Here is a 16764-nt window from a genome sequence, read left to right as displayed (position 1 = left end):
ATCTGAGTCTTACAACAAACAATTGATAGATTGATACATATATACCATCAGAACAGTGTACATCACTGTCACAACAGTGTTTATTTTCATTCAAAGGCTTTATGATTTTTCCTATAATGGTCTAGTCAAAATGCCCGGGACGATTTTTTTGTCCCAGTCCAGCTCTGTATGCAGCTCATCTGCAGTCTGGTGTTACCTACATCTTCCTATTCAGAAGGCAGAATTTCCGAGTTCTGAGTACAATCGAAAGCACCACAACTGCAGTTTTTGTGTTGGATGTAAAAAGCAGGCTAGGATAGAATCAGGCGTGGGATTTCTCTCGTGGAAATGTGCACATTATTTTTTCCTTTCTATTGGTAGGTGGCACAGTGCACTTGTGGCAAGTAAGCAAGCTAGAAGACTGGTAATCTTGCTGGGTATCCAGTTACGGAAGCAACACATTAACAAGAGAATTCTGAGTAAAACCAAAGTTACTTTCCCTAGTAACTAGTTACTCTGAAAGTAACGAGTAACTTGAAGTAACTGAGTTACTTTTGATAGAAGTAACTAGTAATGTAACTAAGTTACTAATTTAAAGTAACTTACCCAACACTGGGGATTAATAAAGTTTTATCTTATCTTATCTTATCGTATCTATACGACACACAAAGCTTTTGAGTTTATCTTTCAGATTTTCTTCAGTGACGACCTTTTTACACTGAAGGGGAGCTATTATAGTTTTCTTTATTTTCTGTGATATATCTACTGTTACAGTGATGAATGCGCAACCTACAAAGTTTAAAACATGAAGTCACCATATGAGCGTGGATATCCCTAATATTTTGACTTGCTGCTTTTTATTACCAAAAACCAGTTTCCAAAAATCAAACGTCAGCAAAGTGTTCTCATATTTTTTCCTCTTCTTAGTTCAGTTTAAGAAAACAAACTGCTGCTGTCATCTGTTCAGTTTTTCTTATTTACACACGTTTTAGTCCTGATGGAGCGCTTAGTTACGCTTAGTTACACTTCGTTACGAATCATGTGGACAGATTTGTGGATAATAAATGATTGAAGTGGTCCTATTATTCTTCCTAAAGCTTCATATTTTTATCCCTGGACTCCACATAACTTAATCACAATCATTTTATTTATATGATAGATAGCCCCTCAGTTGATCCATCCCCTGAAATGAGCCGTTTCAGCTCCTCTCCCTTTAAGCCAAACTTTTTCCGATAAAGAAACCAAAAAAGGATCATTTAACAGCGCTCCATGTCTGCTGGCTGTGCAACAGTGCATATATTACAGAAGACAGGAGATATTTGCCATTTGTTTTAATATTTGTGCCCCCTGTAAACTGTGCTACATCTTAAAGCTGTCAGTGTGGCAGGTGGATGTTGTTCACTCTGCCTGGAAGCATCCACAATTTTAATATGACAAAAATAAGGAAAAGTAAAAAAGGTGCACATTACCAACGACTCAGTTATTATCTATTTAATAATAATTCCTTATTGATATTTGATAATTACTTCTGTCTTACATCTTTACTCTCTTCTTAAAAGCAAGTATCTTAAGTGTGTCTGTATATTGGAGAGCCTCTATTAAGTATTGACAGAGCAAAATGTGAGGTAACCAGTATTTCACCCCAGAAAGCGCAGACATTACATTTAGACTTAATGGACAACAGAAATAATTAAATAAATGTGATTTTTTTAAAAAGCCATGTTAGATCTATAACTAGAAAAAGAATCCAATCACTCTTTATAAAGCATGGCGTGCCATATGTTAAACAGGAAGAACAATTTATTGCTCACTTTCAATATCATCCAATTCAGTATATAAATAAAACAGGTTTACATGTTGTGTCACATTCCTTTAAAGTGACCAGCTTGGAAACTTTCCAGATTTCCTGCATGCTCCCCCTGAGGACGGATTCAACTCCTCTGCTTTAAAATGTCTGAAAAGCAGATGCCCCTCTAGGCTTTTCTGCTTCAGTCTTCAAGGTGTTCATTTGCTTATAGTGTTGCCCATTTTCTTTCCTTAATGTGAAGTGTTGACACAGACAGATCATACTGACAGATCACGTTACTTCTAAAAAAAGACCACGTGTAGTTACTTCTAACTTTTTAGGTCCTAAAAGCTCAATAAAAAACCAAATCCCCTGCATGCGCACTGTGCTACAGTCTGTGCTGCTGATTACCCACTTACAGAGGATTACGCCCACTTTGCTGCACATATTAGTGTGCTAAAACCACCTCCAGGCTCCCTAATGCAGCTCAGCAATTATAATTTTAAACTCTGCTGTGATAATGAAATCATTTATCTGTCTCACATAATTTACTTTAACTTTTAGGCTTATGAGAACAAAAACAGCTATCAGGTGTTAACGTCGACGGCCTGCGTTTACACCATCCTGTCTTTAAGCAGGTCAAGCATTAAAAAAAGGCTTAAAGCTAAAGAAGAACGTGTGTTAGGTAGATTCAGCTTCTAATACCTGCCCGTGGTTCCACAGTCCGGTTGCCATTCTGGTCCATGAAGACAAATCTACCTCCAGTGAAGTCAGAGCCGTAGTCAGACAGGTACAGGAGGGAGGTGTAGTCGAAAGAGCCATAGGTCACCTGGCAGACAGGGAGAGAGGAGGAAAGCACGAGTTGAGAGCTGAACCCTGCGCTGGTAGTCCAATCAAGGTTGTGTTGATGGATGATGGTGTTGGGCATCAGCGATCACACTGTTTTTTTTAGCTCATTTTTCCACTGATGCATCACAATTATATTAGCATTATAATAAGACTCAGAGTCAATCGAATCTGCCCCGCTATAATTTCATGTCTCATCTCCATATTCAACCAACACTCACAACACACACGTGTCACAAGTTCATTCCCAAACTTCTGCATGCTTTAAAATTGAATGTGTTCATGTGGAGCAGCAGCACCGCTCCATCATCATGAGCTGACGGGTAAAAAACACAAGCAGAATATTTCTGACTGCTGGCTTGATTTTTGAATTAGAGCTAGTGCAGTGTTCACTATGGCGACTCCTAAAGGGAGCAGCTAGAAAGAAAAAGAAGAAAGGACGAGTGACACTGCGCTTAGTAAAACATTTTTTCTCCTTTGTTTGTCCTTGAGAAACAGCGCTGTAGACCTATCAGTCTATCAATCTAAGATTAATAAATTATATTCTGATTCTGATCCTCGCCCCAACAGAGGACTATAAACTGACCAGCAGCCTGTGTGAAAAAATTAATTTATCAATATGACAAAAAAACAACAAAAAAAAGGATCAGTTATGTCAGTTTTGTTTCATTTTAATGGCGATGGTAAGGAGGTACAAACTAGTGTTTTTGGAGCTTGCCTCGAGTGCATTACAGTTTTTATATGCACATTAGAAGGTTTTCGAACACAATTGTTCCTAAATGGTGTGGCTCCTGATTCTGCAACACACAGACATTATTACTGCCAGTGCAGAGGCCAATTCTGTACTCTTAAAGAGAGCCCCAGTGGCCAGCAGCCATATGCTGGAAAGTATCACAGTGCAAAACGCCACATTCCCGGCACAAGCATCAAAAATTCAAGACGGGCAGAATGGATTACTTTATCATCCAAAACTAACAACTAGCACAGTACAATCTCTATATATCTAAAGAAAAGAGGGAGAAAAAACTATCATATAAGCCTAGCTAATGCTGCTGGTTTCACATGTATCAAATGTGTTCCCAAAATACTTTCACAATACAATGCCTTTGGCTTTTGCTTTGTTGTATTCCTCCGTGACAAAACGTTTGAAAAGCACTAACCTAAGGCTCCGGTAGAGTCTGCCTATGGAGCGTCACTCCGTGGATTCCCAAAGTTATTGTATGGATTCTTACTCAACACTGATTTTAAAAGCTCCAAAAAGCATTTACAGCTGTGGAACCGTTCACGCATGCATTCAATGCATATCACTTCATGAATCATATCCCTGAAGGTTTTATCCATCACACTGTAAAAGAAGCAGCAGCAGCTCTCTTTCTGTACATTTTGGCTCCGCGTGAGGTCCCCAGGCTCTGAGGCACAGTTTGGATCTACTCACTGCAGTTTCACACATAAAGATTAGGTAAAATATCCCACCTGCATGTTCTTTACAGGCAGGTGGATTTGTTACTTTCTGCATAAACTCATTGTGAAGTTCCTTTGTGTATACACCACACAGCTTTTCCCACAGCAGGATGGCAGCCACCTGTTTGTGCCCACTGTGTCGGCGGCTCATGTGGAAAAAGAAGAGCTTTGTCTTTACGTCTCTCAAAGATTACCTGCTGCCAGGTCCTCCCTCCCACTCCCCCCATCGTATCTGTAATCACTCAAATACATGTCAAAATGATGCCGCTTTGAGCAGCAGCAAGCTTTATTCATGGGAAGTGAACTGTTGCCTGTTTCTGCAGAACAACTAATAGCAGTGCTAACGTGAAAGCGCCTGATCTCAAAACCTTAATATATCATCTGAAAGTAAGCTGAGAGGGAACAAGAAACGGCTGCCTCTCTTATTTCAGAGCAAGAGTGCTCTCACTTCAAAGAGAGAACAAAAGTTAGCTGCTAAGAGTTTTATGAATCCCTGAAACGACGTCAAACCGGCATCGTTCACAAAGCGCTCGTAAGTGTTTCCAATCGAGTTCTACAATAGGAAACTTTAACAATTCATGAACATTTGTCTCTTTGTGTGCGTGTGCCCGAACGCCTGTGTTCTCTAATTAGAGAAGAGTGTGAAATGGAAATATAGTGTAACCATGGGGACTGAGAAGCTGCCTGAAGTTAGAATCATGTTATGTAAGATGTTATTTTTGGCTAACGTTTAAACACATTTTACTAACATACACTGTAAATCTGAAAAGTTAACATATTAATGAGATTTACAATGCCAGGCAACACACCTAGCACACATCTGTTAATAGTAAAAGCCAATTGTTGCTTATACACTGTTACTGTAACAGAAGCTCACAGCAAACGCTGCTGAAGTTTCAAAAGGATTTTGCAGGTCTGAAAACCAAACTAGTGAGTTTGAAGATGCTTAAAATCCCCTAGGATTTAAAGTCATGTGAAAAATAATTTACACTCCATTGAATGTAGTTAAATGTAGACGCTAGTTAGAATATCTAACTGGCTTTCTAGACTTGAAGGAATCCACAACTTTGAAAAAAAAGAAAATGGTTTAGCGTGTATCTTACAATGACTGCATAGAAAGCAAAGAGAACAGCACGCCTTAAACATCAGTTTTAAATAGGACAGGTTCCACCTATCTCGAAACACTGAGTTATGAATTTGACATTCTGACACATTTCTATGACACATTTATTGACAATTATTTCCAGACACCGATTCAAAGAAGTGCAAATGTTTACTTGATCATTAAAATTTAAATTAAATAAAATATTCTGCAATAAATCAAAAACTGAAGAAAACCATGAATCAACATATGAACATTACCCGATACTGCTGAAGTGAAGCAGAGTAATGTTTTATTAGAGACACAGCCAAGCATTTTGCAATTTGGCAGAATTTTAAAAGTTTAAATTTCTTCGGTATTGAACAGCAGAAATGAGACTTTCTTGTCAGAGGTTATTTTTGAAAGAAAGAAAAAAACAAGGTGAGAGCTGTTGTTGCGATTATTCAAAAACTTTAAGAAACAAAATGACCATCGATCTTCCTTGATGGGGTGAGGATGATCATGAGAAAGGAGGTAAATTATCTCAAAACTACACGATGGGAGCTTGTTAACGATCTGAAGGCAGGTGGTCCACAACTGGTAACACACCTGCAGGGTCTCCTGCTCAAGAAGGCACAAGTTTGCTGACTTCTAAATAATTTACAGGAGCTATGGAGAAAGTGCTGCAGTTAGAATTCATGCACTAATGCACCAAAATCGAGCTGTTTGGCAACAACTTGACCCGCCACGTTTGGAGAAAGAGAAATGTTCCATGATCCAAAGTAGTCTAAGGAGCTTGGAAAGAAAAGCATCTAGACTTCTTTAAGTTGCTTGAAGACGTTTCACCTCTCATCCAAGAAGCTTCTTCGGTTCTTAGGTCAAATGGTGGAGAGTCCCAGATTTAAACCCTGTGGAAGTGTCCCCCCAAGAGAGACATAGACCCCCTAATGATCCTCTACCTAATCACACGAGCCAAGGTGTGAAAACGGGTGTGGGTCACAATCAGCCAATCAGACTCAGGATGTGAGTGGGCGTTAAGGCGTCTGGGAAGGGATCTCAACACTGGATTATAGATGGCAGACAGTTGGTGTCGTAAACCACCGCCTCTGTTCAAAGATGGTCATTCACAGTGGACATAGATGGCTTATTTCACTCCTCCTTCAAACTATCTGTCCTCTCTGTCCAAAATGTGAACATTGGCATCCTCGAAAGAGTGTCCTTTGTCCTTTAGATGCAGATGGAAAGCCGAGTCTTGTCCTGTGGAGGTGGCTCTTCTACGTTGTGCCATGCGTTTATGAAGTGGCTGTTTGGTCTCTCCAATGTAGACGTCTGGGCATTCCTCGCTATGCTGTACAGCATACACTACATTGTTAAGTTTGTGTTTAGGATTTTTGTCTTTGGGATGAACCAGTTTTTGTCCGAGTTCGTTGCTTGGCCTGAAGTACACTGGGATGTCATGCTTGGAGAAGACTCTCCTGAGTTTTTTTCCGATACACCGGCTACATAGGGGATGACAATGTTGTTACATTCGTCTTTCTGATCCTCCCTAGTTGGGATCCAAAGCACGCCATGTCCACAGTCAAGCACAGAGGTGGAAGCGTTATGCTTTAAGCCTGTTTTTCCTACTAAGGGTACAGAATGACTGCATTACAGAGCCACGTACCAAACAATCTTAACAGATAAACTTCATAACTAAGAACACTGGTGGGTCATGGATGAGTCAAACACACAACAATGTCCTTTCAACTGATGTGGGGCTGATCAGAACTGCACCATTTTATATGTTTGTCACGACACACATTCATCTGACCCATTGTCAGTGTAAAATAATGAGTGTATGCAAGATGCCATCTTCGTGTGATACAGTGAGACACAGCCTTTGTAAAAAATGGACCAGGTGCTATTTGAGGCTGTGAAAAGATCTGAGTTTTGGTGAAAATGCGTTTGTTTGGTGGAGTTGCAAACATTGTCTGAAGTGAGTGCAATTATCCTTGGTGGGTGCATCAGAGCGGTTGTATTTCAGGGTAAATCCAGGGTGATTACCATGTTAGTAAGTTGATGTGCAGCTTTACTCCAGCAAAAGTCAAGGAAGGGTCAGGAATGAACAGACTACTTGACACTCGTGTCTTCACCTTCAATTCCATTTAATTACAACTCCAGATATGAGATAAAACACACTCTCTGTGCTGTCACACCCCAACTGCTGCTATGACACCGTATCAGTGCTATGATCGATGGGAAGAAAAATCGACCACCCAAGACAGCCAAGGGCCATTTACATTTAAATGAGAGTTGGGTTGGCCAATTAGCCCCAAAATAGCAGCAGAGACAGATGGAGGAGAAAAAGTGGCTCTTTCTGATTAAGTTTTACCAGCTGTCAAAGGCCAGCAGGAGACGATAAGGTGGCAAATATTAATATGGCCACAGGGCTCACATTAGGTGTTAAGTATACACCAAGGATGAAGCGAAAGCAAACAAGAATAATCTTAGAAAGATAGCACGATCGTCACAAGCAAAGTGAACACGTAACAGAAACATGTCGTTTCTGCCTCGTGTAGCAGGAGAACCACAGAATAATATTCAGACTGACGTGCAGTTTAAACACTATTGCAAAAGCAGCATTCAGGGACATCTCTTAAATTTTAAAGTGTTTTTCTTTCACCAGCTCTTCAGTAACACATTAAAAAAATACAATAATAAATCCTTACAATAAGAAAACTCATTTCAGAATTTACTTACTAACACATTTTTCACTCTTAATAACATAATTTGTAAGCCATGAAAAGTTTGTTGGTCTTTTCCTATCAAAACACATCTAACTCAGTTGCCTCAAGGTCTTCTTTCAAACGCAGAGCAGAGAATGTCTCATGTAGGGCTGCCACAAACGATTATTTTGACAGTCGACTAGTCACCGATTATTTCTGCGATTAGTCAACTAATCAGATCATGCATCCATTGGATGTAAAACATACAGCTTATTGCACCAGCATGCATCTGCTCTTATATAACTATCATTAGCTTACAGCTTGAAGTGTTTAAGGTATGCGCTAACTAAAAATAAAGACAAGATGATAGTTTATTAAATTTTAATGACATCTGCAGATTGTTTCGGTGGAGTTTAATAAACTCAGCCGTCTGCTCCTTGCTATCTAAAATATAACAGGACACCGGAGTATACTCTCGAGCATCTCACACTTCTGATAATCAGTTGTCTGCTTGACGTTTATTCAGCTGTGTAAAAACTATAACTTTATTTCTCAGCCAAACCGATTTACTCAGGAACAAATAAAATACTTAAAAAAAAAAAGCCAAACAATAACATTTTTAAGTTATCTAAGTGACTTATATTAAATGTTTAACCTGAGTAGCGAAAGACAGCGGTGGGTTTGAAAACGATTTGCCGGGAGTCCGGTGTTCTCACAGGCTCGAGTGAGCCTTGAACCCCGGCTAGCTATCGAGCTAGTGGATAACAGACCTCTCAGAAAACGTCAGAGCGCTTTTGAAAATATGTGGTGTCTTGATAAACTGAGCAGATATTTGAGGTTTACACAGCTACATTCTCGCCTGAAAATATGTTAAACTTTATTTTGTGACCCAAAAAGAATAATAAGAGTAATATTAAAACTAACTAGCTGCCGCCATTGTTGACAAATGCGCTGGGCCGCGCTATGAATTCTGGGACACAGCTTCTTCTTCTTAACGGCAGCTGGCATCCTTGTATATGCAGTGCTGCCATCTTCTGTTTCAGTCCTTTATTACACTCTTAAATACTACTACTTATTCCTGCGTCTTTTGGGATCTTACAAAGCTTCAAACGACGCGTCGACGATTTTAATAGTCGATGTAATCGTGACTAGTCGACTAATCGTGGCAGCCCTAGTCTCATGACAATGACCAAAGTGTAAAATGAAAGAGCGAGATTAAAGCAGCGAGCTTTAAAGCTGCACCTCATGAATAGAAATTATGACTGAATGATGTAGGATGTGAAGAGTTTACATAACAGAGACATGGGCTACAGGAAATTAACAACCTGCCTTGCATGGCAATGTCACCTATTTGAAGCCATGATCTATGTAAAATCATGTCTAAATGTGAAACAGCAGCTGTTTTAGAACTGCTGAACTGATGATATAAGGGATGATCAAAAAATATTAGTAGGTGTTAGGGCTGGGCCATATCATACCGTTCATGGTAATACCGGTATAATGTTGGGCAACGATAAGAAAATGAAATATCGTGATAGAATATGGGTAAAGCGTGCATGCGCAGTGCCTTTGTTTTCATACGCACATGGCGGAAAAAGCATGGCGGCGATGGAGAATGAGGAGGGTGAAAGCGGATCATTGAATGAAACGGATGAACCAGAGTTGGTTTGTAAAAATGCTGCAACTTCAGTGGTGTGGAACTGGTTTAGCTTTCGTCCGTCAGATACACAACAAAGCATTTTTTGGTAGAGCATGCTAGCGGGCCGTCGTTAATACCGTGTTTTTTGGGAAAATACGGCACACTTAAAATCAATCCTTTGATTTTTCTGAAAATCGACCTGGGTTTGGGAGTAGGGATGGGTATTGATAAGATTTTCACGATTCCAATTCCATTTTCGATTCTGTTTAACGATTCGATTCTTTATCGATTCTTTTTAAAAAAGGAGAACACTAAGGTCGATTAGCTTAGAACTTTGTTTTATATCTTCTCTTTGAACAAGATAGAAATTTAGGAGTAACATGGCCTTACAAACCCAACAGTGAGATCTTAAGAGATCCACAGCCTACGGCTCTTCAATGGGGTGTCACAGGGTCCCCAGGAAAATAAATTGTAAATGTAAAATAATAAAATAAATATTCTTCTGTAGCAATAACAAAGTATAACATAACTTATTCTGTAGAAATTACACAAGAATATCCAGTAATGTCCCTGCCTACAATTAAACACATTCACTTACCGAAAATCGGGGGCATCTGCTGTGGCAAATGGGTGCAAGGCTTTGACCACAAACTTAGTCACTGCTCGGTGACATTCGTCTATCCTGGCCTGAAAGGAGACGCTAACGGTAGACTGCAGCGAGAACTGCCAGCATCTGAGCCAGCCAGACTCTGTCTGTCTCATCATGGTCACCTAAATGCACAGTAATGGCAGGTTTTGTAATAAGGCAGATCGCGCTAACATAATATGCACTGTTAGTAGATTATTTACCTGCCGCATTAACGGGAGAGGACGTACAAACGTTACCGCTGCTGCTGGGTTGAGATTCACGAGTCCGGAGCAGAATTAAAAACACGACATTCATTTAAGGTCATCGCGTGTTTTGTGAGCAAATGCTTTTGCATATTCGTAGTGTTTCCTCCCTTAAATAAAATATCTACTTTGCAAGTATTGCAAGTTGCCCTGTTGTCATCCGTTCTCGTAAAGTATAATCAAACTTTTGAGCGTCTGAGCCGCCGTGTTTCCTGCCAGGTAAATGACGCTCCACAACGTGGTGACGTCATTCGGGGCGACTGGAATCGATAAGGGAATCGTTTGCAAAAATGGCAAACAATTCCAAGGAATTGAAACAGTGGGAACCGGTTCTCAACAAGAACCGGTTTTCGATACCCATCCCTATTTGGGGGTACATGCTTTGGAATTTGTACGTGCTTTTTGCAGTTTGTACGTGTTTGTACTCTAGGGGCCACCGTATATATTTATATATAAACATATATAAATAAAACCACTTTTTTTTTACATTAGTAATTCCTTTTGTGCATAATTTTATATTGTTGTTAATAATAAATTAATTAAAGCAACAAAACAACCTGAAGAGCCGGTTGGGAGCCGAAAGAGCCGGCTCTTTTTAGTGCGCCGAACCAAAAGAGCCGGTTCTCTAAAAAGAGCCGGAATTCCCATCACTATCACATATGTGGCAGATACAGACCGGAGTGGGCTTGGCACTACATGTTTGCAACCTCGCTTAAAGGTAGAAGGAAAAGTCTTCCAGTACTGACAACCTTCTCTTCTTTGAAAGTGACCTGGTAGCAAACAAACTGAGCTTAACAGAAATTCAGATCTTTGTTCATTTCAGAAAAGTCTACAATACATTTTAAGTGAGAACAAGATGTGGGTGGAGAGGCCTTGAGATCATTCTCACTGTTGCTTTGATGTTGCAAAAAGGTTCCCACCCAGTTCAATAAGCCTGGAGATAATGAGATACACCCTTTTACTAACCTGAATGGAATCACTGGAGACACAAAATCCATGGGGCCACTGTTTTCTAATCTCACTTGATCTTCATCCTCTATGGGGGTCTCTCTGCCAGATAATTGACTTTAGCCTTCAATAAGAAACCATTTGCTTTTTTGCGCTCAGCTGCTATCTCGATAATTCAGCAATCCGGCACTGAAATTGTCCTGTTAATATTCGCTCTGAGTTTTGCGTCTATAAACAGTCTTGATAATTCAGGCCATGAGGCTGTAATTGCAGCCATTATCATCTTATTACAAACCAAAGCTGAGGCGAGTGAGTTTTTTCAATTTTACATTAATACCCACTAAAACAAATGTACAAGTGCAGCATTTTTCAGTGAATCCTGGAGAAATCCACCACTGTGTCAAGGCATCCCCCCACCCCCTACCTCCACCCTCTTCTCACACTGTATGTATAGATGAGAACAGCTCCCCCGTGGAAACTCATTTCAGCGGCTTGTATGTGAAATCAAATTCTTTCTGTCACCACCTAAACCTCAAGGACACGGTGAGTGTTGGAGGGTAGACTGACTGGTACATCAGAGGACTTTGTTTACAGTTCAGCCAATCCTCTGAAGATATCACCGAACATGATTCCCAGCAGAACCATTTAACAGCAGATGATTACATTTTGGCCCTGGTTTGTATAACATATAAACATGTTTAAATGACGAGTGGGGTAAAATGAGCAGATTTAGCTGAGTTTAACAATGCTGTGTTTACTAATCTGAACAAACCAACAACAGCTTGCTTCATAATCATTTCCAGATACACTGATCATTATCCAAACTAGTTTGAGATGATCTTAGCTTCTTGATATGGTGAAGCAACAATCAGTGCGCTGTAGCCATAAAGGGATGGACGCTGTCAGCAACGATTCTCAGCTAGGCCGTGGTTTTAAAATGATGCTCAGACGGTATTAAGGGCCCAGACTGTGCCAAGAAAATATCAACCACACCACTACACCACCACCAGTCTGAACCACTGATAGAAAGCAGGAAGGATCCATGCTTTCATGTCATTTCTACCAAATTCTGACAGTACATGTCAAAGTTACAGGTCAAGTGGTTATTTGAGTTACTGTTACCTTCCTATCAGTCCCCCATTCCCCTCTGATCTCTGGCATCAGACATTGTCACAAACTGGATTCACTCACTGGATATTTTCTTTTATTTTAAAAATTATTTTTAATCCCTGGAGATGATTGATTGGGAAAAAAATCCACAGTTCATAAATAGTTTCTGAAATACCCAAACAAGTTCACAATCATGCCGCGTTCCAAGTCACTCACGTCACCGTTCGTCCTCATCCCGATGCTCAATTTGAACTTTAGCATGTTGCTGTCACCATGTCTACATGCCTGAATATATTAGACTACTGCCTTGTGATTGACTTATTAGATATCTGCATTAATAAGCAGCTGAACAGATGCACCTAATAGGTTTCCAGTGAGTGTATACCACAATATAAAATTCATTAATCGCCTCTATTGCACAGACTACTGACACGGACAGAGATAACTCACTAACATTAGTAAAAATTCATTTTTATTTCCTTATTCTGTTAATTTAATGATTAATGAATTAGCCTACCTTATGAAACCTACCTTGTGGAGGGCTTTAAACTTAACAAGGTAACGTCGCTGACAACAACACATAATGTCGGACTGGTTCTTTTAGTTTTTCTTGCTTGTTCTGAAAAACAGACGAGGATCCGGTTTTTGTGCCTTACCTTATCAATGTGCGGGTGCCAGTACTCGTCGTGTTGGGTCTTGGCTGTCGTGCTGTTGATCCTGGAGAAGAAGGTGGGCTTGGTGAGGTACATCAAAGCTGGGTCCAAACCAAACGTCTGAGCGATAACTTCCTGGATTCGCCCACGCACATTTCTACCGGGGAAAAACAGACACAATATGACAGGTTGAAAGCTCTGACTTTATTTCTTCAAACAGAATGATTTATGACACCGTCAGGCAGCGCTGCTCGAGCTTTTAAAAAAATATCCCAAATAAAGCTCTGCAGGGCTCAACAAGCACTGATATTTACACAAACGCTCGAGCACTAAAACTGCTATTAGCAAAAGGTTTGTGACAATGTTCAGTCATTTTAGTTCTGTGTTACTTTTTAATAATAGAAAGGTTGTATGTGCACATTGGGAACAATGAAACCTAAATATGTGTACATCTAAATGATGTAATAGTTGTATATTATCGATGCAAATAAAACAGGACATGTATTAACAACTAACATTGCGTATGTCACAATTTTAAAAATTCAGGTGTCTCTTTTTGGTTTAAACTCTAAAAATATACAGAAAGATTTTTAATAACGGTTCCTTCATCACCTGTAAAGCTGGAAATCCTCTTGTGTGAATACATCCTTGAGCCGTTCCCCAAAATACCTGCAGTCACATCCCCACCGCACAACCACAGGCAGGTCCAGACACAGCCAATCAGAGACACAAACACAGAGAGGAGGACGGGGGGGAAACAGAGCAGAGGAGATGGGATCTGTTAGGAGAAATTAATATTTCACAGCACAGTGCGCTATTATCCAGACAGGTATTCCCACCCAACCGTCCAAACGCAACAGATTCTGAACATCTGACTGTTTCGCATGAGGAAGTCCCCAGCTGAGGGGAGGCTAATAGGGTGGGAAGTGAGCTGGGAGTACCACCGTCACTGTTTCCTGATTAAAGTCAGCCAGATGGTCCCTGAGGATCTCGTGTCAGCCACCTGCGCTATGTGACTAGAGAGCGACGGAAGGAAACTGAGGCAGAAAACTGATTGTACCAGCGGTGATGAATGAGATTCGTGCAGGTCGCTGAACCTGGAGAGTTCAGCTCACAGAGTCCGTCATCATTAAGATTGATTGTCAACTCGATAGTACGACTAGATTTCTGCACATGATGTTGTAGGCGGTTCCTGCTAGGGAACAAACTGGAAAAACCTTGTAGACATAAGTACTGAGTGTCTAGGGCTGTAAAATGAAGCCAATGCAGAAGCACCAAAATCTGCAGTTCCAAAACGGAGTCAGTCCCCATAAATCAGCATGTTAAAGTGTTTTCAGCCTGGTATGTAACACAGTTTTGCCTTTATGGATAGTTTCCCCATTCATAAAAACGAACAGTCTATGTTTGTTACACAGTTTCTGTGTCGATCTATAGAAGAACAAATAAAAAAACTGATGTACTTTCCCACCTGTATACGTTAACAAACTGTTTTCCCATCGACAAGGCTCCAGAGTGCAGGTCCAGTATGGAGGCCTGCAGGGTACAAACAAAAAAACTGGAATGTGTGCAAATAACAACAAAAAACAAGTCAGCTGAACAAATAATTCCAAAGTGTTGATGTGCACTGGTACAAGCATGACACAGTGACCGTTTCAAGGGTCAACACTGATCCCTCAGTGGCCTTTTTGTGGCGTTCTCCCTCTGCCCTTTACTTGTTATTGCTTATCAACTCCTCGGGGACACTGATCTGAAAATAAGTCATTTTCAAAGAAGTCTCTCTGTGGCTTCCCCTCGGTTCATGTGAGTGTCTTAACACTCCATAAACAGCTCCTTTATTGGCTGTGGACCAGGCCTGGGGGGAGTGGAAAGCATTACTGGAGAGTGCCCGGAACATCCAGGCAGTCCCAGTTTCATCTTCCACAGCAAAAGAGCCAAAGCTCTAGTTATTGCTCAAGCCTGCCCTCAAGTGCTGAGAGGGCCCATTACAGCAGTGGTGGTTTCTACGTTCATACTGGAGTATTATTTCATTCACATCCAACAAAAACACAGATGTAATAACTACAGCACATACACATTCCTGTTGTTGAACAGGCTTACTAGAACTGCTGATAAAACTTCATTAGACACTAATTCCTAATAAATGTGCCACATACCAATTAGTTTTCTAAAAACTACAGTGCCCAGGTGTTTAAGAAAACAGTTTAGACTTTCTCAAAAGAAGCCATTACATACCGAGTCATTTACATATCACACAGCCCATGACAAATTCAATGATTTTTTTATTTAAAGAAAAACAAAAAAACAGCTGGATTTCCTTCTGTTCCCCTGTCAGCTTTTTCTTTTTTTTTTTAAAGACGGATGGGTTATTCAAAAGCTCTGCTCACACTCCCAGATGGATGTAGACAAATGCATACATTAATCATCCGAACAGTGTGGGATCATTTTGACGTAAAATACAAAGTTGAAGGGAGATGGCTCATAGTCACCCTCAGTGTTCATTTACCTTGTTGTATTAAAGCTTGCCCTCTGCAGATTGCTGCTTTGCAACAAAACCCACAATAAAGCAGTCAAACAAATACTGACTTTTAAGCTTTAAAGAATTGTTTTTGCCTTATAAACTGTATTTCCATCTATATTTGCACATTTCAATAAATCCCTGTGCCCAGTTCTCGTTTTCCTGGCAAAAGAAAGAAAAATGTGTCTCTTAAAACAAATGTTTACATTTTTCTTGTTTCCGTTATTGTTCTCTATATTGTCCTCTGCTGTCCACTCTTCTTGTCATTGTTTGTTCTAATATGATGTCATCACTGTTTTTGTCCTTTTTGGCTGTAAATAGTGTCTGTATGTTTTTACTAACTTGTGTGTAACACCAACCTGCCAGAGGGTCTGCAGATGGAAATTAAGGGTATAGGCTATAATCATTTGCATTTGTTAAAATGTTCATTAATATGCATTGTCCCTCTTTCTAAATAAGATAAGATAAGATAAAATTAAATTAAACTGTGTGGTCTGAAATTGGGTTGCATATAAGCATCCACATACCTGTATAACATTTTTGTCACTATGATCCAGGTGTGACAGTCTTACTAGACTGAACCTACTAATGTATCAGTTTCAACATGACAGTATGAGAGGATCCCATCTTACTAACTGGGTAAAGTTTCTGTCACTACTAGGGCTGCCACGATTAGTCGACTAGTCACAATTACTGATTTAATGGTCGACGCGTCGTTTGAAGCTTTGTAAGATCACAAAAGCCGCAGGAATTAGTAGGATTTAAGAGTGTAATAACGGACTGAAACAGAAGATGGCAGCACTGCATGTACAAGGATGCCAGCTGCCGTTAAACCCCGAAGAAGAAGAAGTAGCTCTGTCCCAGAATTCATAGCGCAGCCCAGCTCAGTTTCCAACAATGGCGGCAGCTAGTTAGTTTTAATATTACTCTTACTATTCTTTCTGGGTCACAAAATTAACGTTTAACATATCTTCAGGCGAGAATGTAATTGTGTAAATCTCAAATATCTGCTCAGTTTATCAAGACACCACACACAAAAGGGCTCTGACGTTTTCGGAGACATCTGTTACCCACTAGCTCGATAGCTAGCCGGGGGCAAGGCTAACTAGAGCCGGTGAGAACACCGGACTCCCGGCAAATCGTTTTCAAA

General features: G+C 40.2%; 1 protein-coding gene across 1 annotated transcript in view; it reads right to left on the bottom strand.

The window, feature by feature from the left end:
• Positions 1–16764, bottom strand: part of ogfod3 (2-oxoglutarate and iron dependent oxygenase domain containing 3) — a 42557-nt gene that overhangs the window by 20845 nt on the left and 4948 nt on the right. The window contains exons 5-8 of the mRNA XM_084938284.1: positions 14568–14632; positions 13712–13768; positions 13103–13256; positions 2471–2594 (exon numbers count right to left, since the gene is read on the bottom strand). Coding sequence (XP_084794410.1) covers positions 2471–2594; positions 13103–13256; positions 13712–13768; positions 14568–14632 — 400 coding nt within the window. The remainder of the gene's footprint in view (positions 1–2470; positions 2595–13102; positions 13257–13711; positions 13769–14567; positions 14633–16764) is intronic.

The sequence above is a fragment of the Perissodus microlepis genome, chromosome 8 (assembly GCF_051167445.1).
Source record: "Perissodus microlepis isolate ML-2025 ecotype Zambia chromosome 8, ASM5116744v1, whole genome shotgun sequence".
NCBI lineage: Eukaryota > Metazoa > Chordata > Actinopteri > Cichliformes > Cichlidae > Perissodus > Perissodus microlepis.
This window is presented reverse-complemented; position numbering and strand designations above follow the sequence as displayed.